General features: G+C 55.2%; 2 protein-coding genes across 4 annotated transcripts in view; one reads left to right on the plus strand and one right to left on the minus strand.

The window, feature by feature from the left end:
- Positions 1–9,487, minus strand: part of TECPR1 (tectonin beta-propeller repeat containing 1) — a 26,044-nt gene extending 16,557 nt beyond the window's left edge. Inside the window, exons 1-8 of the mRNA XM_024745438.1 lie at positions 9,415–9,487; positions 6,665–6,899; positions 6,065–6,247; positions 5,681–5,803; positions 4,644–4,769; positions 2,082–2,256; positions 1,874–1,974; positions 1,220–1,321 (exon numbers count right to left, since the gene is read on the minus strand). Of these exons, the coding sequence (XP_024601206.1) occupies positions 1,220–1,321; positions 1,874–1,974; positions 2,082–2,256; positions 4,644–4,769; positions 5,681–5,803; positions 6,065–6,247; positions 6,665–6,899; positions 9,415–9,425 (1,056 nt within the window). The 5' untranslated portion in view covers positions 9,426–9,487. The remainder of the gene's footprint in view (positions 1–1,219; positions 1,322–1,873; positions 1,975–2,081; positions 2,257–4,643; positions 4,770–5,680; positions 5,804–6,064; positions 6,248–6,664; positions 6,900–9,414) is intronic.
- A 1,325-nt stretch (positions 9,488–10,812) lies between these two features.
- Positions 10,813–24,023, plus strand: part of BRI3 (brain protein I3) — a 23,436-nt gene continuing 10,225 nt past the window's right edge. The window contains exons 1-6 of one of the 3 annotated variants that reach the window (XM_024745501.1): positions 10,813–11,000; positions 16,364–16,488; positions 16,619–16,736; positions 17,498–17,643; positions 19,264–19,354; positions 20,474–20,581. In XM_024745501.1, coding sequence (XP_024601269.1) covers positions 16,696–16,736; positions 17,498–17,643; positions 19,264–19,354; positions 20,474–20,564 — 369 coding nt within the window. In that variant the 5' untranslated portion in view covers positions 10,813–11,000; positions 16,364–16,488; positions 16,619–16,695 and the 3' untranslated portion in view covers positions 20,565–20,581. Of the gene's footprint in view, positions 11,001–16,363; positions 16,489–16,618; positions 16,737–17,497; positions 17,644–19,263; positions 19,355–20,473; positions 20,582–20,618; positions 20,656–24,023 lie in introns of those variants that run through there. The other 2 variants (XM_024745500.1, XM_024745503.1) reach the window with 2 other exon arrangements.

Genomic DNA, 24,023 nt, shown 5'->3' on the forward strand with positions numbered 1-24,023 from the left:
GGAGCCCCCCAGCTCTGCAGGACACGCCTGCAAATGCAGGCAGGGGGTGGGGGGGTGTGCCTGTGTGGGTGGGCTGCGAAGGGGCTGGGGTGGAGGAGAGCTGAGTCCAGGACTCAGATGCAGGGAGCGGAGCCCCGAGGGGGCTGGGGGAGGGTGCGGCTCCAAGGTCAGGAGGAGCAGGGACCCAGCCTAGCTCCCCGACCTCAGGCAGACTTGGGCCTTTGGGACAACAGCGTCCAGAGGAGGTGCTGGTGCCGGTAGGCACTGTGCGGAGACAGGAAGTCCACCCATGTCCCCAGCTTCCCTGTGGCCTTGGTGGGAAGGGAGCTGTTCCCCAAGTGAACCCAGAGGATGGTCCTGGTCCTTTTAAAGATGCAAAATAACCTCCTTGATTCTGACCTCAGTTTTATGGGGAAGGTGGCCGGGCGGGTGCTGAGGAAGGAAAGTGTGCTGGGCAGCTGAGGGGCCCAGGGGAGGGGCCTGGGAGCAGCCCCTTGGGAGCCCTGGCCTTGGGGGTGCCTGAAGGCGGAGCCGTGGCCCCAGGTGGCCTTGCTGTGGGGGGGGGGCTACGGCATCTCTGTCACTTGGTTATCGCACGTGGCCTCCGTGCTCAGGCCCATGGGCACCAGCTGGCACCCCCTTGCCCCTGCCCTTGCGTGCCCAGCTCACCTGGGCAGGTGAGGAGTGTGTGCGGACACAGGAAAGGCCAGCCCCCCTGCCCCCAGGAAGAGCTTTCAGAGCATCGGGAAAGGCATCACCTTCACACCCTAAGTCTTAAAACTAGCCAAACCACATTATCCACCAGAAAGAGGCTACGACAGGAATCACGCAGGCGATGTTTAAAAGATGCTGCTCTTACAAAGTTGGAAGATGTTTTGTCCTGTACTCAGTGATCTGATTTCGCCCTGAAATTTCTCAACAAAACTTTCCAGTCTCCAGGATGAATGTCCCTCCCCAGATCCGTGCTCGCTACCACTGCTCTGAGGGTCCTCGGGGGTGTGACCCAGGACAGTGGGGGCTCCAGGACTTGGGGGAAAGCAGCCCCCTTGGGTGCCCTCGCGGGCCTGGAGTGGGCAGAGGTTCTGGGATGCCCTCCGGTACCAGCCTCATGAGCATGCCCAGTGGAAAGGGATGGCGCGAAGCATGGGGGGCCCCATTCTGATTCCTCTGCCGTCCCCCACCCCCACCCCTGGGGACCAAGGCTCCGGACCACACACACCTGGTCGTTTAGCCCCACGTTCACCATCATCATTTCTCCAACCATCTCGATCCAGCTCGTGCCGCAGGGGTTGTGAGAGTTGACGCCTCTTCGGAACCAAACCTGGGAAAGTCAGAAATAAACACACCTCCCTGGAGGGCCACTGAAATAGAAGGGGTTTTTTTTCAAGGCCTGGGAAAACAAATGAATAATTTGGTCCTTTGGTTCAGGCCGCAGATGAGCACAGCATATTGTTCAGAAAGGATGCCCCTGACGTGGGGTTAGAAAGAGATCACGGAAGCAATGCGAAATCAGCTTACTTCACTGGACTTGCCTCTGATAAAGTCAAAATGACAAGCTCTGGATAGGGAAGAGGGGAGGCATTCATTTAGCTGAGGGCTTCAGAAAATTAGCTTCTGATTATTTGAAACGTTACAGCCTGTTGCACAGTAAATACAGTCATTCTGCACTTTGTACAGGGGTGCAGGCAACGCTGGGGGGGTCACCAGACATCTGGGAGATCACCAGTGACGTCAACAACAGAACACGCATGGTGCCTGGCTGACACTGGATTTGTCCCAAAGGGTGTGGACCACTCTCACGAGAACAAAAAACCACACAACCCTCAATGTTAAACAGAGCCACTGGACCCAGCCCCCAGGGACCCCGTCCTACCTTACGGTCCTTGGTGACGGCCCAGACGACACCAACTCCTGCAGAGACGTGCAGGATCCCGTTTTCAGACGTGGGAGGCTCCACCACAGACCACGAACTTCCTACCCAGCCCCAGAAGACAGTGCAGGTGGCCCCCGTCACCGGGAGCTCCGGGGAGAAGGTGGGCGGCCCCGCCCTCCTCTCCTCCGCAAGGTGCAGGGCTGCCCACCTTTGGGATTGTTCCTGTTGATTCCTTCCCGGACCAAGGCCTGTCCCTCCCAGAGCGACACCCACAGCAGGTCGTGGGGCCCACAGCTGATCTGAACCGCCTCCCCGGGGGTGTCCACCAGGGACCACGATGAGCCTTCGGGGTTGGGGTGGCTGACGTCCTCTCTGTACCACACCTGGGTGGAGAGAGAAACCCATGGGGAGGGTCAGGCAGGGTCAGGCCGGGGCTCTGTGGCCGGGTTGGCTGCCCGAGCTTGGCTGCATTTGCATCAGCCCACGCATAGCCCAAGCATGGGGTCTCCAGGGGACCGGGGGTCTCCAGGGGACTGGGGACCAGGGTGCCGGGACTGTCCAGATCTCGCTCACCCTGCCCCCACTGCCGTCGGGATTCTCGACCAGATTAGATGACTCCCCCACCCCTGCTAAAAAATGCGACACTGACACCTGGATTTTGGCGGTCCTAGGGGACAGACCTCTTCTGTCGCCTGCTTGACTTGTGAGAACGCCAGCCCCAGCCCGGGTGTCCTGCGCCCCCTAGTGGCACAATGCCCTCAGGACACCTGTCTCTAGGGGAAGCCAGGGGCCCCAGCGGCTGGATGAAGAAACCCCCAAGCCCCCTTCATAGGAATGTCTAAAACGTCCACTTCTTTTTCTCCTTAACCTTAAGACGGGGAGCATAATCACAGGGAGCATAATCAAATATTTAAGACTGAGCCACCCGCTCCTATTGCCCAAACTGGCTGATTTCGTCTGGAGGGGGCAGCACATCGCCGCGTGGTCCATGAGGCCTCCCAACCCTGTCACCTTGCCCTTTTTTTCCCTTTTAAAATTCTTTATTAGTTAGTGGGATTTATTACTCATACTAATTTTATTTGTAAACTTTAAATTCTATGCTATCTGAACAGACTGCCTTAACACTTGTGAATTATGTGACATGATCTCACTTATAATAATGAATAAAACATTTTCAATGGTTTAGCATAGACAGAATTTTCCAAGGACAAAAGAGACAATAGACTGGTTATAAGCCTCCACCATGATCACCATCACTCACAAATGCGTGTGCTATGGGCCCTGTTTGCACGTGATGGTTTGCTGGGTGCTTCTTCGAACACCTTATCCAGTGAATAAACCAGCAGCTGGATCAACTGCCTTCCTGCACTGCAGAACCCGGTCTTGGCAGCCCCGCTTCTGCTACCTGCTGGTTTGGGCCCAACTGTCTGCCCGGCTCCTCCGGGAGCCCCGGGTCCTGGTTTCACCTTTTACGGACCACAGGAGTGATGCAGGGCAGCGCTGGCTCACACCTGGCGCTGCTCTCAAACCCGTTCTCCCCTCTCTTTGCATCCAGGTGGCGTGGCCCCTCGATGGGGGCTCTGTCCCCGGCCAGCTCCCCACCACCCTTCAGTGTGGCTCAGAGAAAACTACTATGGGTTGACCTAAGCCCAGACCAAGCAGGACCTGAAGGTAAGCCTGATAAAAGCCTGCTGTGGCTGCTCCAAAGCCAATCAGAGAACTTTGGTCCATTTGTGTTAAGGGTACTGAACGGTCACGAAGTACGCTCTACAGCCGCAGCCGAAGTGTTGGGGCATCTGCACCCAGGCCCATCCGTGTCACTGTCACTGTTTCTGTCAGCAGTGGGTTTTATTCCTTTGCTTAGCTCACAAGCTCCCCGAGAAAAGAATCTCCTCTCCTCCCACCCACACAGCCACCTCCACCCACCCATCACAACAGCCATCCACCCATCCACCTACCCACCCACCCATCCACCTACCCACCCACCCATCCACCTACCCATTCACCTAGCAGACTCTCATATGGCCTCTGCTCTGAGCTAGCTCAGTGCTGGGCACTGGGACAAGCCAGATGTGGGCCTGCCCACAATCTTACGGGGGAAATACATGAGGCAGTAGGCAGTGCCGTGAGTGCCGTTTGGGCTGTGCATGGGGAACCAACGAAGCCACTTGTTCATCCATCCATCTATCCCTCTCCCTGTGCATTCATCCACATAACCGTCCATTGATCCATCCACCCACACACACCCACACCCACACGCACACATCTATACCCCATCCGTCCATCTACTTATTCATCCATCCTCCTACCCACCCGCCCATCCACAGTGCTACTGGAGACCAGCGTGTGGGAGGCAGCACAAGGCAGTGGGCAGGGAGCTGAGATTCTATCTGAGGAGCCAGTATTGATGCCCTCTGAGCTCAGGGTGGACACTCATCAGTGCTCCAGGGGCTCAGAGGAGGGACAGGCCAGGAGCAGCCATGCGGTGGGAGGTCAGAGGCTTCTGGGAGGAACAGGACCCCGTGGGTCCCCAGGACAGCAGGATTCACAGGAGGGGGACTCTGTGGGGACCCCAGTAACAGGCTGACCACTCAGGGCAGCCCCAGCTGCGGGGACAGGAGGCGAGGAGAGGGTCCTGAGGAGAGCCCTCCTCCCTCCTCCACCTCTGGGAGGACAGTGGACGACAGCTTCTCTCCTGCCTGCTCCCTGCGGCCGGCCTCCTTCAGCCGCCTCCCATGCCAGGCCGGGGGGGCGGGGGCACAGGCCTCACCTTCCCCTGCAGAGACACGGCCCACACGGACAGGCGGCCCACGGGCTCGTCTGTGATCTCCCAACCCCCGACAGAGATGTCGCTGAAGGGGTCAGGCAACCGCTGGGGGTCATCCTCCGACGGGATCTGAAATGAGGAGGTGTGAGGCAGCAGCGGTCAGTGCCTGTGGCACCTGGGCCAGGAGGTGGCCCTGCTCCCCGCCTGGTGGACACCTGGACGTGCACACTCCCACCCCCGGCTTCCCCTCCGGCCCTCAGCACGCTGCCTTCCGTCCTCCAGCTCGGCCCCAGCGGACTTCGCAGGGCCGGCAGCATCAGGACGGAGGGCTCCCAGCCCCGGGCCCCCTCTGCCCTGTCCTCCCCCTGTTGGCCGCCAGGCCGGGGCTGCTGTCCCCAAGGAGTCACTCCTGCCCCTGCTCTGCAGTGGCCTGACCGCTGTGGCTCCTCCCTTCCCCCATCACAGAACACGGCCCTGCAGTGAAGGCCTCCCGTGACACTGGCCGTCACCTTGCTCCCAGGCTGCTCCCAGCCCCAGGGCCAGGCAGGCTGGGCTGGCAGCCCCTCCTCGCGGTGTGGACCCTGCAGAGGGGTCAGGCGAGGGCCTGTGGCCTTCCTCTCGTTTGAGGCCACGTAGGACCCCAATACAAGCCTTGCGTCCCTAAGCTGGTTTTTGTGGGTCACTGGAAAAATACAAGAGCCGGAGCGGCTCCCACGTGGGATGGGGGGCAGGGGAGGAAGACGTGCACAGACTGAGCCTGAGTCTGGGACAGGGCAGCATGGAGACCGGGTCAAGACAATTCTGTGCCCTCCGGGGCCACGGTCTGGCCCGGCTCCCCGACCAGCCATCTCCCAAACGAGGGCCGCCCAGGGCCACAGCCTTCCGAACAGGAGAGCAGGAAAGGCCAGGCCCCGGGGCGGGCATGGCGTCCCCAGAGCAGGGCAGGGAGGGTGGGGCTGAGGGCCACGTGACCCTCCCCACTACAGGGCTGCGCTCTGGGCCCCGCCCCCTGCCCCCCGGCCACACGCAGGACCCCGGACCTTGGCCCAGGTGTCCCGGGACTTGTATCTCCTGTACCGGGTCCACCGCCGGCGCCGCACACAGGAGTTCCACTTCTTGTCCCTCGTGTACGTGGCGGGGAAGTCAATGGCATATGTCCACCCCTGCAATACCAAGATGGGGGGACGGGCCGTAAAGCTCTCGAGGAAAGACGTGAAAGAGCTGGGGAAGGGGGAGCAGGATGGAGGAGGGGTGGAGAAGCAGCAGCGCGGCCCGAAGCATCGTCCCCATGGATCCCGTCCGGCAAGCGGGGAGCACGCGGGGCCCAGGCTGAGGTCTGATGCCACGGGGTGCTGGGGGGACAGGCCGAGCCCAAGGCGCTCCCTCCCCACAGGGGAGCCCCGGCGGGACCCGAGTGCACCTACCCCTTTCTCTGTGGGTTCCCCTCCAAAATTCTCATCCACGTACCAGTCCGACTCCCACTCCCAATGCGGCGAGGGCAGCGCCACCCCATCCAGCGGCCGGTGCTGGAGCCCACTCACGTCACTCCACGGCCAGCGGTCACTCGGCAGGAGCGTCTCACAGAAGCCGCCCACGGGGTTCCAGCGCTGGGGGCCGGAGGCAGAGGCCAGCCTTAAGCCTGGTGGCCAGGGCCTCTCCGAGGCCAGTGGGGACCTCCTCTCGTCTCCAGGGCGGGAAGGGAGCAGAGGGCCTGGCTCTGCATCGTGAGCCCGCAGCCCAGTCCGGTCCCAAAGGGCAGAGGACCTGCCGCGCCGAGCAGTGGGGGACACGACCGTCCTGGGCTCCTGGAACCCGGCCGGAGCCCCGTGCCTGTGCGGACCCGGCCAGCTGCCTGGATAGGGACCCACAGGGGCTCTGGCCTCAAATTACTCGGATGCTGCAGCACTCGGATCTCAGCAGAATGAAGGCGGTGAAGGCGGGAAGAGGCCAGGAGCCTGGGGTGCGGGGGCCCTTACCTCCCGGCAGAGCGACCAGCCCAGCAAGCCCGCCGCTCGGGACCCCACCTGATTCTCATAGGCCTCCTCCCGGCAGCGGATGGGGACGTCGCTGGCGCCCACGTGCACGTACACCTGGTTGTCGCAGGCGATGCCCCAGCAGCACGGCGCGGCCGCACTGACCCGCTTGAACTCCAGCTGGGCGTCCCTGCACAGCTCCCAGTGCCGCCCGGCCGTGGACAGCGTGAACACCCTCCCGAAGAGATCCACCGCCCACAGCTCCGAGCTGGGCATGGCCGCGGCGCTGCGGGAAAACAGCGGCGGGAGGGCGAGGGTCAGCACCCACAGCCGCTCCCGGCCCGGGGCCAGCCGGGCCAGGCAGGAAGCCCGGGCCATGACCATCTCCTGCCGCAGGGGGCTGAAAGGCCCCCCCGCAAAGCAGGGGCAGAGCCCAGCTGCAGTCCAGGGCCCTTTTCTCTTCTCTGCCTTTCGCCCTTCTCGTGATGGGGATTTTTTTTCAAACACACAAAAAAGTCCAGAGGACAAAACGTGTAACATCCGAATACCCACTACCCCCAATTTAATGAATGTTATTATTATCTGGTCATAGTTCGTTCAGATCTTTCTCGTCTAAAGAATAAGTGAAAAGTTGTAGATTTAATGAATCCCAAACCTACATGCGTCCTGCTGCCTCCCTGGGAGGCCTCTGCCCCACAGTGGAGAGGGACCCCCTCGTGCTGGTCCCCCTGTGACCTTCCTCTGTGCGTTCGTGGGGTGTCCCCACAGGCCCGGCACCGCCCCCCCCATCCCCCGAGCACCCTGTATGGTCGCGCAGGAGCTCTGTGGCTGTGTGCGTGGCAGGGATGGGAGAGGCCTGTCTCTACCCTCCTTGTGCGACCACCTTCCTCTCTTCCCCGACCCCTCTCCTGCCATTCTCCAGTCCGGTTCCTTCTTCTCTCCTCTTCCTTTCTTATTTGCGGGGGGTGGGCAGAGTCACGGCTATGCTCTACCGCTGACCCTCCCACCCCCAGGGCTGACAGTCCTGCTGGGACGTAACTCCTAGAAGCGTGGCTTTTGCTGCCGTGGCCAGGCCCACGGCAGCAAAACAGAGCAGCTGGACGAGGGCAGTGCAGGGAATCCCAGTGAGCAGCTCTGCCGGACAGGGCGGCTCCCACATCCAAGACCCATCACTGCCCCAGGGCGAGACACGGCTTGTCTGGTTCGGAAACCAGAGCTAAGGGGAGACAGAGCCTGGGCGCCTCGAGGCCGGGGCCGGGCTATTCTGCTCCCGAGACCTGCCAGGGGCACCAGGGCGCTTCAGAAAGCGTGACGACTGGAATGACAACATGGACGATGGAACGCGTCTGGAAACAGGAGCATATGCTACGAGCAATGAGGCTCTTTCGGAAAAAAGTGTGTCTTACAAACACCGGAGAAGAAAGAGCGCGGGCGGGGAAGGAAGTGACTGAAGGATAAAGAACAGGAAGCAGGGAAGTGGAGCAGGCGCCAGCTTTGGGAAACACCCAGAACAGGAAGTGGAGGAAGACGACGGGGGTGGGGGCGGGGAGCCTGACTGGCAGAGTGGAGGAGCTTGACCCCTCCACCCGGGGCCCCAACGCCCAGGTCAAACACACGGGAAGTCAGGACGCTAGCCTTCTGAAGCCATTTGAAAACTGGCATCTGTATCCGGGTGCCTGAGATGGGACCCCTGGAGGAGCTGTGGCACCCCCAGATGCCCCTCCACTCCTCCGTGGGCAGGCCTGAGGGTCCACTCTCCCCTGCGGCATCTACGCCGTGACTAAGAGTGCCCAGAACCACGCCGGACCCACACCATCCCGGCCCCACCACTTTCTAGCATGAACAAAAGCCCACTACTGACTAACCTCTCTGTGCCTCGATTTCCTAATCTGTAAAAGGAAGAAAGGAAGACTAACCCAGTTATGTGGCTGTTGTGAGAACTGAATGAGATAACACAGGCACAGAGCTACGATAAAGTGCCCAGTACCCAGCAAGAACTCAATGAGTGTTACTGAAATCATTTTATTACTTGCCATTTGCTCTCACAAGCTGCCACTTATCTTCTATCTCTTAAAAACAAAAAACTCAAAGCTCTTTCTGGTCAGCCTGAGTCTTCGGCCTCTTCATTTCCTCTGCATCTCCCAGTGCTCTGCACAAAGTGGGTGTTTGTTCAAAGTTATGGAAAATCACCGCCACCTACATTCACCACACCACCACTCCCTGAGCTAAGAGACGGAAATATGGCTCCAGGGAAGCTGAATGTCACCAGTTACTTAAGGTTAAAAGTAAGGTACTAGGAGGTGGATAGATAATGTGATAAAGCAAGAATGGCAAACTGTCAATAGTAGAATCTAGGTGGTGGGTGTGTGGGTGTTTACTGTATAATTCTTTCAACTTGGCTATATGTTTGACAATCCTTATCACAAATTGTTGGGGAAAAAAAGTAAGATTTTTACATGGGGGGAGGGGTGATGTCGGTTCCCATGGTGACATTTTAATATAAATACAGTCTTCAAAGGTATTTCTTGGCTCACAGGTCACTGTACAAGTAGCCAGTTAAGTCAGGCTCAGTCTGCATTGAGCTCAATGAATGGTGATGTTGAACTTGGATACACTTTCCTCCAGAGAAATGACTAAGCAGATAGATGTACTTTCAGCCTTCTGGGCAACTACCAGAAGACTCTACTGCAGAGAAAAGATGGGGGGGTTATGTTTGCAAATTCCCTTTGGTGTGGAAATCCCGGTACCCGTCACTTCCCACCTAAAGATGACACGAGGTGGACATCCTTGGTCAGCCTCACCTCCTTTCCATGCCAGCCAGGATGTAGTCCCAAGATCTCCCAGGCCACTTCCTGGCTGTGAGGTGATGGGGTAACCTGTCCAGGGACATGGGGTCACTGGATCAGAGGACTCTTGAATGGGAGGTTGGAGCACTAAGCTGCACGATTCTGGGATCCTGGGATCTCTCTGTTTTCTAGGAGTGGAGTGAGGGAGGCAACATCTTCCGAGAAAGCAACCTCCGATTCACCAAGAACTTCTGCACAATGAATTCCAGGTGGACCTTCAGTCATTCTTCTCGGTAGGCCTGCTCACCACCCGCAGAGTCATCTACCTTTCTGCTCGGGTTAATTAACAGATCCCTTCATAGATGTAAAGGTACCCAAGGGAAGGTGGGGGTTGAGGGAGTAGCGCGGGGGTGCGGTACAGGGAGGGACACCGTCCCAAGGCAGTGCCTAAAGCATTTACTTCCCAGGCCACCTTAGGACTGCTTCCTGCCCAAGATTTCCTGCGGTTTTATTATTATTATTATTACACCCTGTCACACCCACCCCCTGAACAAACAGAGAAAACCCTGGCTACTAAAGCAGCTCACTGCCCACCAGTTGTGGGAGCTGCTGGAAGGCGACATCAGGGTCTAAAGAGGTGGGAGAAAACAGCGGGACATGCACGCTAGTTGAGTCCTTCCATTCCCACAGGGAAGGAGGTGCCCTGAGCCGCCAGCTCTGAAGATGAACCCCCGGCTCCCATCATCTGGGCGGTCGGCCTGGTTTCGTTCAGGTTCCGTGCCCTTGGGCGACAGGTGGGTCCCCTGCCCGGCCACCAGTAGCATCTCAGCGCCGGGCCCTTACCATCTGCCTGAGCTAATCCCACGCCAAGCAGCTTTGCTCTCACCACTGCCCAGAGGAGGGACAGACGGGCTCCTCGCAGCTCGATCCTCTACACCCGCCAATCACTTCCCAAGTCACTCCAGCGCAAAGGCTGGTGCGGGTGTCACGTTCAGGGGTCGGGGTGGGGGTCCGGGGACGGCGACCCGCCGGGTGTGCAGGAAAGAGCACTGGCACAGCCCCTTCCCACCTCGCCGCGCGTGGGGCAAACGCTGCTGCTGCCTCCGCCGCCCCTACCTGTCCGGAGGGGTGGGGGCGCCCGTCCCACCTCCAGGCCGCCGCTGCACTCACCTGGGCCGGCGCCCGGAGGGCGGGGTCGCGGCGATTGCGCCTCTGAGGCCGGCAGAGCGAGCAGGCTCTCCCCCGGGGCCGGCGAGCCTGTAGGCAGGAAGCGGCAGCCAGGCCCGCGCCCATTGGCCGGCCTCGCAATAACGCAAACGCAGGAGGCGCGCGATTGGCTGCGGCACGCTGCGTCACCAGCCGGCTTTGGGGTCTTGGCTGGGTCGCACGCCCGCCCACTTCCGGGATCTCGAAGAAGTTGAGCTTCGGGGGTGCGGTGATGGGGCGAGCTGCCCGCGCTCCCGGTACCGAGGCGGGCCTGCAGACCGCCCGCCGCCCCCCAGGACCCGGCTGGTCGCCCCCTAAGACCGCCCGCCACCCCCAGGTCCACCTGCCGGAGCAGGCGGTGTGCTCTCTGGGCCGCAGGCGAGGAGAGGGGCCAGGTAGGGAGGTGCCTGGGTGCGCGGCTCTGCAGGGACTGGAGGAGGGGGGAGGGGAGCCGGCTTCTGGGCCTTTGGTCTCGGGCATCGAAACAGGTGTCTAGGTGGTTTCCATCTAACTGAGATGTCTGAGTACACATAAAGTTTCTTCTTGGGAGAAATTGTGACTACGGCGTGGTGTGGTAGCAATAACAGGTCACCGTTTTGTTCAGGCTCTTGTGTTGCCAATGACAGAAAACCTAATTCGAGGTAGCTTGTATAGTGATACTGCCATGTGAGCGCTGGCTAGGTGCCAGGCTCTGGTGTAAGTGCTGTACGTGGACCTTGGGATGGAGAAAGAAAAATTTAAAAAAAAGGAGTTGTGACTGATGAAAGGCCAGGCACAGCCAGACAGAAAGGCTGAAGCAGTGTCACTTGGACCTAGTCTCCCTCCCTTCCTCTCTGGTTCTTGCTCTTCTGAGGTCGCACTGGGGAAGCCCTCCATGGGTTGACTCCAGAGGGAGAAAAGGCAGAGGCCTCTGATTCACCCTGGATGGCATTATGGAGTCTTGTGTGTAACGAGGGAATGGCATTTGTGGACTGGCTTAGTCTGGAGAATGTGGGTTGTTATGGATGATATGTTTGTGTCCCCCCCAGAATTCATCTTGAAACCCTAATCGCCAGTGGGATGGTATTTGGAGACAGGGCCTTTGGGAGGTAATTAGGTCATGAGGGTGGAGCCCTGATGAAGAGACTAGTGCCTTCATAAGAAGAGACACAAAAGACCTCACGCCTCTTCCCCTTGTGATGATACAGTAAGAGGGTGGCTGTCTTCAAGCCAGGAATCAGGCTGTCCCCAGATGCCATCTCTACTGGTGCCTTGATCTTGGACTTTCAGCTTCCAGAATTGTGTGAAGTATTTGTTGTTTAAGCCCCTAGTCTGTGCCATTTTTGTTGTAGCAGCCTGAGCTAAGACCCTTAGCATGAGGGCTCAGCCAGACAGAGGGCGTGGGTTCCTCAGAGGAAAATTAGGGTACTATTAGCAGGAGCACGAGTGGCCACTAGTCTGCAGAAACATTAGTCTCAAAGTCGAGACCACTGGACTCTGTTCTGTGTGTGACACTTTGTAGCCATTTCTTCTCTCTGGCCTTGGTTTCTACTTTAGAAGAAGCGTGAATTCGGAGCTCTCCAAGGTTCTTGCAGTGCTCATGGGCTGTGACAGAGTTGAGTGCCAGTTTTCTTGGATTCAGCGTCTGACCCAGTGGACTCTCTGGGGACTCATGTTCCTCCCCATCGGCCACCCCCACCCCCAGTCCTTCCAACCTTGGCAGAGCTGACTCTTCAGTTATTGTCAGGAGGTCTGCATTTTTCTGCCCTCACCGCAACGGATTATCCTCATTCCTATTTCTGCTTTTTAATCGTAGCTTTCATTTCCTGTTTCTTTTTTTAAAACAATTATTTATTTTTGGCTGCATTGGGTCTTCGTTGCTATGCGCGGGCCTTCTCTAGTTGTGGCGAGCGGGGGCTACACTTCGTTGCGGTGCGTGGGCTTCTCGTTGCGGTGGCTTCTCTTGTTGTGGAGCGCGAGCTCTAGGTGCACGGGCTTCAGTAGTTGTGGCTTGCAGGCTTTAGAGCGCAGGCTCAGTAGTTGTGGCACGCGGGCTCAGTAGTTGTGGCACGCAGGCTCTAGAGCGCAGGCTCAGTAGTTGTGGCACGCGGGCTTAGTTGCTCCGCGGCATGTAGGATCTTCCCAGACCAGGGCTTGAACCCGTGTCCCCTGCATTGGCAGGCGGATTCTTAACCACTGCGCCACCAGGATCTGCTTTTTAATCGTAGCTTTCATTTCCTGTTTCTTTTTTTAAAACAATTATTTATTTTTGGCTGCATTGGGTCTTCGTTGCTATGCGCGGGCCTTCTCTAGTTGTGGCGAGCGGGGGCTACACTTCGTTGCGGTGCGTGGGCTTCTCGTTGCGGTGGCTTCTCTTGTTGTGGAGCGCGAGCTCTAGGTGCACGGGCTTCAGTAGTTGTGGCTTGCAGGCTTTAGAGCGCAGGCTCAGTAGTTGTGGCACGCGGGCTTAGTTGCTCCACGGCATGTAGGATCTTCCCAGACCAGGGCTTGAACCCGTGTCCCCTGCATTGGCAGGCGGATTCTTAACCACTGCGCCACCAGGAAAGTCCCCATTTCCTGTTTCTTCTCCATCCTAACGCTGCCACTTCTCTCCTAGGCCAGACACAGTGGGTTCAGGTTCCAGGTCCATCACTTACTATGTGAGCCGCTCACTTTCTGAGCCCGTGTCCTCCTCATCAGCAAAATGGGAATAACACCACCACCTGCCTCTTTGGGTTGGAGGGAGGATGAAGTGAGAAAGTGCGTGTGGAGCATTTACAGCAGTGCCTGGCGCCCGCAGAGCACTCACACATTCCTAGTATTATTCTTATCATCTCTGTGTAGCTGGGTTGGTGCACTTGCCATTTGCATCACTGCTTAGTGGAAGTTCCAGAAACACTTTAGAAACAACCCTGGATCCAGCGCCCTCCCAAATGATTGATGGAGAGATGCTTTCAAGGTGACGGACGTTACCGTGTATATTCTGGTATTTGGGACAGGGAGGGATGGCTGGACTGATGCCAGGATGGGCTGGCTAGATGTTCCCAGTGGTCGCCCATCAGCCACAGGCAAGAGCTCAGGCTCTTCCCAGCAGCCTCCCCGCCGGCTCCACGTTTTGTGGTACCTCATCCCCCGTGAACCTATACGCTTGAGCCGTGGCAGAGGTCCCTGTGCGGGCCCTCCCCACTCTGTCAGACCCCTAGGCTCCCCCACGCAGCTCCCACTGTGCCAACGTCCCACCCACCTTCCTTCTTCCACTGTCCATTCTCATTCAGCCTCAAGTCTCAGATCAAAGGTCAAGTCTTACTGAACCCAAGGGAAAGCAGATCTGCGTTATTGCACCCTCATACTTTGTACTCTCTCCATTCTAGCCCATCACATGTTGTATCGTAATTGTAATCCCATCTGTCTCCCTGACCACACTGGGAGATCTCCAAGGGAGTGCCTTTCTTACTGACATTGGAATTTCCACGGCTTTATCATTGCCTAACACACAATAGGTACTCAACTTTTATTAAAGGAATGAATATCCCTCCCTCAGTCCCCCAGATAATGGGTAAGTCATGCACTGAAAAATGTTGGAAGAGCCCGAAAAAAAGGGGTATAGATTAGCAGAACCGACCCTCACACATCTCGGCCCCCTGCGTCTCACCCCCACCTCCACCAGCACTGTGCGTGGCTGTCTTCACCCTCTCATGAGGCAGTAGGCTCTCCGCCATGTGCCAGATGGAGGTGGCCAGGTTGCTCCTAAACTCTCTGATGGCGTATCTCTTTAGCACTGTTTGAAGTTTCCTTTCTCTGTGGAAACTATTATTCACTCGGAGTAAACTCTCACTCACAAGTGGTACACAGTGTTTTCACTTTAATTCTGCTTACTCTCATTCCTCCCTTGTAAAGCCCATCAGTCACATGTCTGCCGTGAGCCTGGTACCCCTAGGGCGAGACCCTGGGCAGACTGCCTTCTCCAGGTCCCTTCTCACCACTCAGCCGGTGGTGCCCAGCTCCCGGGGTGGCCCACACCGCACAGGTCCTTCCTTTACACTCTGCTAACGAAATTAATTTCAACACTTTCGTTTTTCCTTTGATACTTACGGTGCTAGATGAAGCAGCTAAAAATGTGCTGTTTTCCCCGTCTCTGGCAAAGGGAAACTTGCAGAAACGGTCTGTAGAAAAATGCGACTCAAAGGTCGTGTGCACGTCCAGATGCACACAGCCAAGTATGGGCGACGCCGCCTTGAAGTGAAGAGATGATGTTTTTGTGTCTAAGGGAAAACCTACAAAACCTCTAAAAGCAAACAGAGTGAGCGAAACCTGGAAGCCAGTGATAGGCACTGTCGCAGCTGCCTGACCCTCGCCCAGTTATGCAAAGTCATGTAAACACAGCCAGGTCAGGCGTTCATTTGACAAACATTTTAGGAGTGCTTACTATGTGGTAGGCTCCATGCAGGCACTGTTGGGAGTTCAGATTAGTCAAGAGTCCTTTTCACCTGGAGCTGAAAAGGTCCAAGAGGGGAGAGAGAAATACCTTAGAAGGCAGGAAAGACTGTAGCCCATAAGGTTTTTTTTGAGTTGTGTGTATAAAGGCAATTAATTAGGGGTTAAGGAGGAGAAACTGATAAGGTCAGGGGTAAAGTACAAGGGTCAGGAGTAGACCAAAAGAAGACCCAGGGTTATGTGCTTAGCATAAGCTGTGCTCCAGGAAGCAAAACAAAACTTGCACTCATACATTCAATCCCTAGTGTTTATATACCTGTAGGTATATGGGTCTCTGTATTTATCTGTTATCTGCCAGAAGCTTCTTAGGATCCACCTTCCGCTCGCTTTATGTGTTACCCTGTGCTACGCCACATGACGGCTACCGGTCGACAGCAGTTTGAGGAGCTTCTAATGGCACTAAACTCGCACCGAACATTCAAAACCAGGCCACCAGGGGCTTCCCTGGTGGCGCAGTGGATGAGAATCCGCCTGCCAATGCAGGCGACACGGGTTCGAGCCCTGGTCCGCGAAGATCCCACATGCCGCGGAACGGCTGAGCCCATGTGCCACAACTACTGAGCCTGCGCTCTAGAGCCCGCGAGCCACAACTACTGAGCCCGTGTGCCACAACTACTGAAGCCCGCGCGCCTAGAGCCCGTGCTCCGCAACAAGAGAAGCCTGCGCACTGCAATGAAGAGTAGCCCCCGCTCGTCGCAACTGGAGAAAGCCCGCATGCAGCAACAAAGACCCAACACAGCCAAAAATAAATAAATAAATTTATATATTAAAAAAAAAAACAGTCGTCCTGTAGACCCATTCAGTGGCAGGGCTGGGACTGATGCCCAGGGCTATGTACATGAATTTTACTGTCCCTTCCATCTTGCTTTGGACCCGGGGGATGGGACAGGTGGTGAACACTGGTCACCAGTGGCAGCATTCTCACCCCCTTGCATGGTTGCTGGCCTCAGATCCCACGTGAACAGAGGGCTCACGCTGCCTGGACTGGAGACCACTTGCAGGAAGCTCCTGAGGTCCCCTCACAAGAATAAGTCCCAGCAGGAGCTCTTCAGTTAATTTAAAGCCAATAAATGTGCAGGTGCAGAGAGGAAAAACTCCAGGCTCCTGCTCTAAAGAGCTTGCTGCCTACCCTCCTAAAACACCAGCTGGATCTTACTGCTACCGTGAATGCCTTTCATGTAAAATTCCCGAATTCCTCTTTCTGGTCCCCCATTGTATTTCCAAGTATATATTTTAGGGGTCAAGTACTCTGTGTGAAACCTCTTTTCCAATTTATGTTTTACAGTTACGGTCACGCCTCTTTCTCCCCAAGTGATAAAGCTCATCTATTAAAGGAAGCTTTAGGAATGCGAGTTTCGGGATTGTTTGACAAGCTACTTCGCTGCCTGGTGTAGTTCTTTGGGCATCATGGTAAGTACTTGACAAATACTAGTGAACGGTGAGAGGTGGGGCAGCAGGTCGTGGAGAGAGAGGATGAATCTGATTTAGGTATCGAGAGGCTTCCATAGGTCACCTAAGATAAATGTCTCCTGATCCGAAGGAAGTCAAATTAAGGGAAACTTCATAAAGGAAATTCCTCCAGAAAGTGGAAAGGACCAGCAAGGGGTCAGGAGCAGCATGGGATCCCCAACCAGGGCCTCTGACCACCAGGAAGGCAGGTGAGCTTGCCCTGAACCCACACAAGGAGCCACTTTCATCCCAGGTAGAAAGGAGTCATTTGGATAACTGTGTATGTGGGCCAGGGGTCTATGAGAGCCCAGACCCCCGTCCGCACTTGACCAAGGACGACCCTCGGGCTCAGGGTGGGAGGTCACATGGTGGGTCCAGAGGCAGCTGGGGTTCACCCTTCAGAGCCTGGCTCCTGACCCCTACACTGCTGCCTCTCTCAGTGGTTTTCTGATTTCTCTGATGGGGCGACAGTTTAGCAGAGGCTGGGATACAGTAAAGGAACAAGGATGTGGCTCCCTCAGGGGAGAGGGAAGTGGACAGAGGGAACGTCAAGTGCAAAGGCCCGGGACCAGCAGGCAGGCCAGGTGGCGGGAGACCCGGCACAGGACACCTTGAGGGAGACGGCCTCTGGGTCTGCGGCAAAGCCACAAGCTCATAGTGAAACTCCAGAGGGAACCGCTACTATGATGTTTGCACAAAGGTAGTTGTAACTGCAGAAGATGGGGGAGAGTGGCCCCCGAGATCTCAGCCCCCCCATATAGCCCCCTCCCTTGAATGGGGGCTGACCCGTGACATCCTTCTAGCTGGCAGAACGCTGCAAAGGGAAAGGGATTTTGCAGGTGTGATTAAGGTGCCCAGTCAGTTGATTCTGAGTTAATCAAAATGAAGATTATCCTGGTCGAGCTTGGCTGAATTAGGGAAAAGCCCTTTGAAGAGAGGCTAGGAAATTTCTCTCCTGCTGGCCCTGCAGAAGCAAACAGCCAGGCCGGGGGCAGCTTCTAGATCCCAGGGCAGCCAACAAGAAGCCAGGACCCTCAGTCATCAGCTGCGAGGAAATGAATCCTGTGAACACCTTGCATGGGCCTGGCAGCGGATTCTCCTCACTGAGACCTCCAGGTAAGAATGTAGCCCGATCGACCCCGTGACAGCAGCCTTGTGAGACCCTGAGCAGAAGACCAGCTGAGCTGAGCCCAGACTCCTGGCCCACGGAGACTGTGAGATAATTAATGGGCATTGTTTTCAGCTGCTAAACCTGTGGTCCTCTCTTGTATAGCACAGAAAACGAACGCAGTGGGCGGCTGCTAATGTATAAGTATGCTGTCCACCCCCTGCCCCACCCCAATTATAAAGTGATGCTGGGTATTTGTTTCTGTCTGTGTAAGTAGAAACCGGTAAATGCATGCACCAAGGGACAAAGCTAGTGGCTCCCCAAAAGCAGGAAGTGTCCACACTGGTGGTCGCTCATGAGGGCCAGGAGGGGTCTGCCCCAGCACTCACACACGGAAGCCAGGTAACGGGCAGGCTCAGCGGGATGTTCCCAGATCTGCACTCCCCAGGTGTCCTGAAGAGAAAACTTAACCATGAAGATTCAACCCTTCATTTCTGGGCGATGGAATTTCTAGATGGCCTTGCTAATTTTAATGCAATACTAATAAGACACACATAACTCTTTAATAATGCTAACAGATAAGTCACTAATTCATAATGACAGGACCAGGTTAGTTGATCAGAAAAACCCAAAGATGGATTACATAATACTGTATTACCAAGCAAGACTTTACAAATGCATCGTTTTAGGGGAAACACAGGGCAGCAAAGAATTAAAACCTATGCGAAGGGTTTGAGCTTTCAAATCTGATCGATGTAGCAAATGGCATTTACTTATAAACAGCAACTTTCAACTGATGGCCTTGGGAAGAACCATCTAGATCCAGCCCTATCCAGGAATTACTCCATCTATAACCAAAATGCCTTAACTCGGCTGATTAGAGATGGTATTCTTCTTCTCTGGGGCCGTCAATCCTGGAAGAATATCGAAGTAAAGATAGCTGTAACCCAAAAAAGGTATTTGAAAAAAAAATAAAGGAAATAACGAAGAGATTAGTTAAATCCATGATGTTGATATTTGGAGTAAGAAATTGGTTTTGTAGTCATCACGTTAATACAAGCTTCATTTGCTGTCTGAGGTGTTTGCAGTATTCGAAAGAATCAACCATGCCGTATTTATAACTGCAGGTTACGTTGTTTAAGAGAATGACTTTAATGTATTTGTAATCGTTGTTTAGATGTGCAAAACAGAGAAAGAGGTGTAAAATTTGGTTCATTGGACATGAGAGTTACATTGAGCATTAAACAAAGTGCAGGGAGTGTGGATGCTCCTGGGACAATTGGGAACCCCAGCAGCAAGTGAAAGGGATCTGGGTATGGAATCCCAGTTGGGGGACCTGGCCTTCCGACAAGCAGGGACATATATCGATCAGACAGAGGACAGAGATCATGGGTATCTCAGAGGAGGAGCAAAGATCTCCAAGTGGAAAAAACGAATTACACAACAAGACAGAACATGTCCCCACGTGGGGAAAAGGCAACCCTAGTCTATTAGGTATGCATGTAACTGACAGGAAAGATGACAAGATCCACTCCACACCATCCACCAGGATTGCTGGGTGGGGGGCAGCAGGGGGGCGGTCAGGTCCCACCGGATGTCAGTGCCTGATGTGCCGCTGCCCTGTGCAGGGGCCCCAGTGCTCAGAGGCAGTGACCACACTTGGCTGATGGTTGCTCACTGGTGCCGTGTGCCGTGTCCTGGACCTCGCACAAAGGTCGGGTGAGTACGTGCTATTAATGCCTCATTTTACAGCTGAGGAAACTGAGTCACGAGGGGGCTCCTCCTTAGCAGGCTAAGGAGACGGAGTAGCGGACCCCAGACGGCCCGGCCTCCTGGCGCCTGCGTGCTGAGCGTGGAGGCTCTCAGGCATGGTGTGAGGGGCGCCTGGAGAGATGGGAGGCCTGCAGGTGACAGAGGCCAGGACCCGCAGCCCTGAGATGGAAAAGCAGGCTGTGTCGCCTTTAAAAGAAAGACCACACGATTACACCTCCAACAGGCTACAGGTAGGAAGACAGGAAGGAGACCTGTTTCCACTAAAGGCCACTCCTCCTAAATGAAAGGGGTAAGGGTTACGTAGTGGGTAGCGCCAAAGACCACAGCTTACGCTACAGCACCCAGCCCTGCTTGCTGTAGGGATGTGAACTGCAGGTAACAGCTCAGTTTGCCAACGAGTTCCTTGGGCAAGGCGGTTCGTGGTAAGCATATGGGAACCCTCCCACACAGCACACCTGTTACCGCTTTCCACCTGCAGCAGCTGAAAGTACGGGCAGCCCAGGGAGCACAGGACATGCCCTGAACAGAGTGCATGCCTCCGGGGTCCTCCCACCGGCTCCCCACACAGACCCCGGGTACCCCCTCCTCCTGGCGGAGGTGCACGACACCACTTCCCTTTCCTTGGGTCTTTGTCAAAACTGCAGAAGGAACTTGTCCTCAGAAAGTACAGGGAGGAACCCGTGAAAGCAGACGAATGAACAGCGGCCCCATTTGAGGGGGGCCTGGCTCCTGGAATTTCATGGGATGTTCGTGTCAACATTCCCCACCCCTCCAGTCCCTGCTGACACTTTCTAGGGACACAGGAAACACCCTGACGCTGGGCCTTTGTCTTTGGTGCCGGTCACATTTTGTCACCTGAGTGGCTCTCCCGCCCCTACAGACCATAAGTCATGGTTCTCATCAAGGATCCCCTGGGCAGTGCTCTTAAACGGGCTTCTCACCAAACCCTCCCAGCTCCCAGAGGTGAAATCTGGTTGGTGGCACCTCGAGCCTCTTCCTAGTGGCGGGACTCCAGGCTCAGAACCTGAGAATCTTGGATTGTGAGCCAGCATTCTGTCCCCCCAGAGGCCCGGCCCTTCCCGCGATGGCCCCGCCCCCGTGGTCTTCTCCATCACCCATTCATGACGGCCCCTGCCCACCTTCTGCTGGAGCGTAAGCGAACTCTTCCTGGCTCCCGTCCTCAGGCTCCTGCCCACCGCCCAGGGGCATCTCACTGAAGCCAGCCATGTCCACCGTGCAGGGAGCAGGTAGGAGCCACCGAACAGGGCTGGAGAGGGGACCCAGGGTGGGCCTGGCCAGAGGAGGGTACGGGGCAGAGGGGCCCTCACGGCAGAGGCGGCCTCTCCTTCCTGAGGACCCCTGCCCTCTGCAGTCTTCCGGGCCGCTTGTTTTACAAAGCCAGGGCCCCGTGACGACATGGTTTCTTCTGCTTCCCTCTGCGGAAAACTGAGGTATGTGGCAGAATAGACTAATGACCGAGAGAGCAGGAGACCAAGACTCTCCCAGGCCCCGCAGGGCCCCTTAAAAATGACTGACGATGAGGGGAGGCGGATGGGTGACCCACAGAGGTCCCGCCCTGACCTAAGGAAGTGACCTCTCCCCTCAGCTTGGGAGTGGTCATTCGCTTGCCCCCAACCAACTTCAGTGCTCTGGTAAATGGTAACGAGTCCACTTGGCGGCAGATTTCAAAGGGAAGTACTTGCTGTAAAGCTGAGTAACTTTCACTGATGCCTGGCAGAGGGTAGAAAATTTGAGCGGTCCATCATTTCCCCTGAATGACACTCTGTAATCACAAAACACCGAGTGAGTCCCAGAGAGCGGTCATCGTCTTAACGAGTGTCTCTCCTACTACCTGGGCACTCTTGATTTTATAAAACCAGGAATGGCCTTCTGGAATGGTCCAGACCTATTTCTAGCCTGAAGCGGGGGCAGGGGTGGGGTGGGGGACACACCTCACAGTCTCTGGGCCGGAGCTCAGTCTGGAGGCAGAAGGACCTAGGTTTGAACCCTCACCTGGGCAAGGGACCCTGAGTTCCATTAGACATTCACTGAGCACCTACTACGTTCCAGGCACTGGGGATGCAGAGATAAGTTACAAGGGGTTCAGTGGACCCAGCTCAGTGGGGAGGTGGCCTCTTTCCTCCAAGTTGGGGGTGATACCTGAGTATCACGGCCTTGATACGAAGTATGAGTCCCTACAGCGTCCAACACATAGCAGGAGCGGGATACACATTGGTTTCTCTCTCGAAGTTCCATTTAGAATTGGCGATTCTGTCATAATGGAAGGTGATGGGGTAAAACTGCCCCCCACAGAAGAGACGTTGTATTTCTGAAAGGATGGTGGGTATCTTCGTGTAAGAAAGCCTGGCTCTCAGAGGTGAAGTGACTTGTCCAAGTCACCCAGGGAGTTTGTAGAACCGTCAGGATGGGGACCACATGCCGCTTCAGCATCCACATGTGGCTGAAGTTTTCTTGGACTCCCCCTGCCCGCAGTCAGGAAGTCCTGGAGAAGCACCCTGTCCCGTTACTCTGAATGTGGCGGATGAAAAAGGCGTTCAGTTCATCTTGCGCGTGGTTGCCATAAATGTGTGGACTTTTGTGTTTTAGCTCATCGTTAGTCCAGATCCATCACTGACATCTATTGATACTGCAGTGTTTTCAGAGGTTTTGAGGACAGCTGCTTGGTAACTTATTTAGCTAGAAACTTTCTATTCAGAACTTTCTCTCTGTTCTTGCGAGAATTGCTAGAAAATGTTGACTTAAGGAGATGCTTCTGTGTTTCACTGCACAAGTAAGTGTGTTCTACTGGGCAGGATTATGCAGTGAGGACCACCTCTTAGAGACTGAAGGGCGTAGTATGGATTTAAATATAGTAAAACATCCAGGCAGACCTCAGAGGTATTTTGGGTTTGGTTCCAGACCACCGCAATAAAGCGGGTCACACAATTTTTTTTTCTTTTCCCAGTGCATAGAAAAGTTATGTTTACAGCACACTGTAGTCTGTTAAGTGTGCAACAGCATTAGGTCTAAAAAGAAATGTGAATACCTTAATTAAAAAATAATTTATTGATAAAAAATACTAATCCTCATCTTAGCCTTCGGCGCGTCGTACTAGTAACAGTAAAGATCGCTGATCATAGATCACCATCACAAAGATAATAATAATGAAAAAGCTTGAAATATTGGGACAATTACCAAAATGTACCACGGAGACATGAAGTGAGCAAATGCTGTTGGAAAAGTGGCGCCGACAGACTTCCCGCGGGCCTTCAACTTGTAAAAAACGCGGGTCTGCAAAGTGCGGTAAAGCAAGGTGCACTAAAACGAGGTCTGCCCGTGTATTGTACTGGCGATAAGACTGACCTTGTGACTTGCATGAAATTGTCGTTTGTGTTATGTAAAAACATCTGTGCTTAATTTCTAAAATATTTAGGAAGATTTTCCTGGTAGAAGTGTAAGGCTTGCCATCAAACGTAAAACTCGGTGTTCATCTAAGATAAACATTTAGCAAATATTTGGCAAGGGCTTTCTCCAAGCCAGGCACTTGTAATCAGTTACAGCCTTGAATTTGGAAATGATATTTGCTTCCTTTTTAAAAATTTTACTTTATTTTTGCCACAAACCCAACCACGTGAGGTGCTAGCTTCTCAGATGCGCAAGCAGCCCATGTGACGGGTTATCAGCACTTCTCAAAGCCTGCCAGAAAGGGCGCAGTCCCGGTTTTGGTTTCCTTTGGCTATACCTGAGGACAGTCCTTGGTGACAGTCAAGGTCTGGAGGACAGTGGCACCTTCCCTGGCCCCCTGGCCAGGGGCCAGCACGTCCCCTACCCGACAAGGTCCCCTGCTGAGTGCTCCCAGCGAAAACATGTACGGATAGCAGTTAAAATCATATTCTCGTTTCTGTGGAACTGGCAATGCTAAAAAAAATTCTTTTGTTAATGTATGCATGATATAAAAGTGGATTGGGAGGAGGATTTCAGAGACCTGAAAAATACGCACAGAGGAAGGTATGTTTCCAAGCCTTCTTCAAGAAGAAAGTGTTTCTGTTAAAATTAGCACACAGTGGCTGGCTTTCCTCTCATGCGTTTGTCATGGAGGCCACGTGCTGGGATCGTTAGGGTCACCTGTGCTGGATCTGGGATCCAGAGATCCACCTTCTGTGGCCGGGAGACGGCGGAAAAGTCACGGAACCTCTGTGTGCCTGGGTTTCCTCGTCAAGCGATTGGGGGATGTTGGTGACTACTTCTCAGGGTGGCCCCCAAGGATGAACTGAGATAGGAAGTAGCTTGGAGGTGAGGTTACTCCCGGAGGCTGGACTTGCTTCCTGTTTCATATAGAAAACAGAAGCAATCAGAAGCCAGCGTCCCCTCCCTCCTCCTGCCCACCTGCCCGAGTGCCCACATGCTCCACTTTCTCCTGCTTCTGTGAGTGGTTCGTCTGGGACTCTGCCAGGGACCCCACACCCTTTTTCCTCCTCCCCCCCTCTTTTCTCCCACACCCCCCTCGTCTGCATCCAATTGTTCCCACCAACTTACAAACTGTGCTGTTACTTCCCCATTCCCTTAAAACACCAGCAAACTGGCAAACACACAAAAGCTGGTCCTTCCGGCCTCC

This window comes from Neophocaena asiaeorientalis, unplaced genomic scaffold (assembly GCF_003031525.2).
Source record: "Neophocaena asiaeorientalis asiaeorientalis breed wild unplaced genomic scaffold, Neophocaena_asiaeorientalis_V1.1 scaffold461, whole genome shotgun sequence".
NCBI lineage: Eukaryota > Metazoa > Chordata > Mammalia > Artiodactyla > Phocoenidae > Neophocaena > Neophocaena asiaeorientalis.